General features: G+C 34.3%; 1 protein-coding gene across 1 annotated transcript; it reads left to right on the top strand.

Moving 5' to 3' along the window:
• The first annotated feature begins 1,407 nt into the window (after window positions 1-1,407).
• LOC127193049 (olfactory receptor 4C6-like) lies at window positions 1,408-2,337 on the top strand. The gene has a single exon (XM_051150394.1). It carries the CDS (start codon window positions 1,408-1,410, stop codon window positions 2,335-2,337), a length of 930 nt encoding a protein of 309 aa, XP_051006351.1.
• The last annotated feature ends 1,528 nt before the right edge of the window (window positions 2,338-3,865 follow it).

Genomic DNA, 3,865 nt, shown 5'->3' with positions numbered 1-3,865 from the left:
TTACCTGATTAATAATTACCATGCATTTCTGATAATATTCTTAAGCTTCACTTTCTTCATTCTCAATATGGGATATCTAGTAATAATAATCTCATGTAATATGAAAAATAACCTTGTGATTGATGTATCAACACAGGACCTTGATAGAGCATAATTAAATGTAAAGTAATGGAATTTTTAATTGACATTTTCAAAATTATTTAGAGTAATCTTGCCTTTATCCTTACTATTATATTTTATTTTTATTATTATTTTTATCTGGTAATATCACTTCACATGGGGGCAAAGATACAAGTTGTGATGGAGGAGTACTAATGAAATTACAATATCTTTGATGATTTAGCTTATATTATTCAACAGACATAAGCTCATTATAGAATGGTGTTATTCAAATTGTAGAGCATGCTTGGTGTGTTTTTATAATAAAATATTCAGAAAATGCCTATGCTGCATTATAACAGTTAATAATTATATTACAGCTTTATATTTTGGAGTTTCTTAGAGGATTGATACTAAATTTGCCTACACTTGATATTAACATAAGTGAAAGAATACACACTTTTATTAGTATTAATTTTTGAAGTATCGAGACTTGGATTTGAAAAATAGCTTTAGTGTTTCCTGATTATGAAATTTAGGTCTTACTTGATTCTTTAAACTTATAGTTTAATATTGAAACTAAATAAAAGACTTTGTAAGGAATTCCTGTTCATGAAACATTGTAGATATTCAATTAATATCAACTATAATAGTTCAACTTTGGAAGACATATGATTTGAAGAGTTTAGTCTTTGATCAGTCAAGAGTTTTCCCCAATGATTTTTCAATGAGAACATTCTAAGAACACAATAATAACAGAAAATGAATGAATGAAAATATTTGTTTTTCAAGCTTTTGGTTTATTTAATGATAAATAAAATTCAGCATCCTAACATCAAGTTTCCAAAATGCAGATACTGAGTAGGTCTTGCATATTAAGCAATATATATATATATATATATATATGCCAGAATTGTGACATGAAGAGAGTGAAAATAGAGTGACAAAATTAACCCAAGATTGTATAATTTGATTATCATTAGTTGGCCAAAGATTGTTCTAGAGTATTAACATCCTAGTTTTCCTAGGAATCTATGTACAATAAAGTGATAAAGTCTGACTCCAAGCAGAAGTCCCTGAGACACAAAGCATGAACCACACCAGTGTAAAGCTGGGCTATTCTGAGGCCAGTAGGGTTGAAGCTGCCATCAGGCTTCTATTGTGAGCAGTTAGTTTCTGTAGCACAAGATGGATAAAATGTAGATAAGAAAGGTGCCTTAAAACTGCCTATCAACCCAATTATTAATAATGAAAATTATTTTCCAGCATCTCCAGTGCACAGTCCATATTTTCATCACTTCACATCTAATGGAGAAGCCAAACAATGTGACTGAATTCATTCTTTTAGGAATTACAAATAATCCAGAGCTAAGGAAAATACTTTCAGCTTTGTTCCTACTCATGTATGTGGCTACAATCTTGGGAAACATACTGATTGTGGTAACAATAACCAGAAGCCCAGGCCTGAGGTCACCCATGTATTTCTTCCTTAAGTCACTATCCCTCATGGAGGTAACTTACTCTTCTGTCATTACCCCAAAGGTGATTTTGGACTCTTTCTCTGAGAATGTTTCCATCTCACTGGAAGGCTGTATGGCTCAGCTCTTTGTGGATCACTTCTTTGGTGGTGTGGTGATAATTCTTCTCATTGTGATGGCCTATGACCGCTATGTGGCCATCTGTAAACCTCTGCATTATATGGCCATCATGAGTCCACGGGTGTGCTGCCTGATGGTGGGGTGGAGTTGGGTAGGTGGATTTGCTCATGCAACCATTCAGATTCTCTTCATGTATCAAATACCTTTCTGTGGCCCCAATATTATAGATCATTTTATGTGTGATTTATTTCCACTATTGAAACTCGCCTGCATGGACACCTATGTTCTAGGTCTCTTAGTCATTCTCAACAGTGGAGTGATGTGTACGGCCATTTTTCTTATTCTAACTGCTTCCTATGTCATCATCCTCTGTTCCCTAAAGAACTGTAGCTCTGAAGGAAGGCTCAAAGCCCTGTCCACATGTACTTCCCACTTCACAGTGGTTGTGCTGTTCTTTGTGCCCTGTATTTTCTTGTATGTCAGACCTGTGGTCACTTATCCAGTAGACAAGATAATGGCTGTGTCCTTTACTGTTATTGAACCAATGTTAAATCCTTTGATCTACACCTTGAGGAATGCAGAGGTGAAAAATGCTCTAAGAAGGCTTCTGATGAAACAAGAGACACTGGGTGGTCACTAGCTTACTTTAGAAAATAATACTACCCACAGAGCCAGCAGATATATTTCTTCTGTATTAATTCTACTCCATTAGAAATCTAAATTCAATGGGCATCTTTCAAGCTTAATAACCATGTAAAGATATCAGTGTACCCCATAATCAAGTTAGTGTCTTGTCCTCAGCACATCAAACCATCACATTTATACTACATCCTACACACTTTCATTCCCAAGTCTCTAGGCACACAAACTAAACCAAAATGAAATCTGTATTTTCAACAGCATGAGCCTTGCAAAGTTTAGCAGCATTTGGCATTACAATCCTTAATAGCTGACTTGGGGAATGCAATATTCTAAATATATCTTATATTATAAGAGAATAGAACTTTTGCTAGACCTCATAGCCAGAGTTGATAATACACCTTGAAGTGCTTGTGTCTTAAGACTGCCATCACATTGTGTATCAAGTCTGTTTGTTTAACCTAACTTTAAAGAAAAAAGTGTAACAATCAACTTGTCTTGGATTTCCCATGTGATAATCTTTTGCAACCTAGGCAAATGCATAACTGCAATGTTAACTTACATACACCCCCATGCCTTTGATCCAATATATGTGTTTCATTTGTCGAAAATATCAAATACAGAAGTTGAAAATGACTTTCTAAATTTTCTCTAAAGGTTGAAAACAACTATTTATAGATTTTTGTTGATAATGCTGTCATCTGGATCAGGTGGAATCAGTTTTAGCCATTCACTTAATCTCTTGTAAAATGTTGTTAAGATTCCTTTAAATTATCTCATTCTTTCCCTCATGTGATGCTTTATGTGCTGTCCAAATAAAAACATAGTGAAATGATTTTTTTTTTCAGGAAAGACACCCAGATACATTCACAGCCATACATAGAAAGATACCCATAATTCACACACAGTTACAAGACAGACACATGGACCAATAAAATACACACCAGAACTTAAAGGCACAGAATCACAGACAAACACAAAATAATGGGACAGACCCACTAACACAGAAGTACACAGCAACTTTCAGGCAGGCACAGAGTCAGATTTGTAAAACAGACAGAGGAGAGAAGACACATGAAGCATAAAACAGAAAATTTAAATCTTGACTCATGCTGTTTAAATGACTCCAGGGTAAGTGCTTGAATCTCTTTCCTTAATTTAACACCAATGTATTATTGGTAACTCAGAATTAATCACTAAGGCATGCAATGTACACATCTGACAAAATAGACTTCAAACAAAAACTAATCAGAAGACATAGAGAGGACACATCATTCTTACCACAGGAACAGTTAAAGAAGAAGAAATTAGTATTCTAAACATACTTGCCTCAATTCCACTGCATCCTATCTCATTAAAAATGTATTGTTGTGTTTAAAGATGAAGATTAACAATAATCTAGTAATAGGTTATTTCAATGGCCCACTTTCTACAATCATCTGCACAGATCATCTGGACAAACAAGAATTAACAGACATCATACAACAAATGGACTTAATAGATATCTATAGCATATTTAACCCCAAACC

The sequence above is a fragment of the Acomys russatus genome, chromosome 8 (genome assembly GCF_903995435.1).
Source record: "Acomys russatus chromosome 8, mAcoRus1.1, whole genome shotgun sequence".
NCBI lineage: Eukaryota > Metazoa > Chordata > Mammalia > Rodentia > Muridae > Acomys > Acomys russatus.
This window is presented reverse-complemented; position numbering and strand designations above follow the sequence as displayed.

Excerpts from the sequence above, each read along its gene's own strand:
- LOC127193049 (XM_051150394.1), top strand. The coding sequence starts at position 1,408 with ATGGAGAAGCCAAACAATGTGACTGAATTCATTCTTTTAGGAATTACA.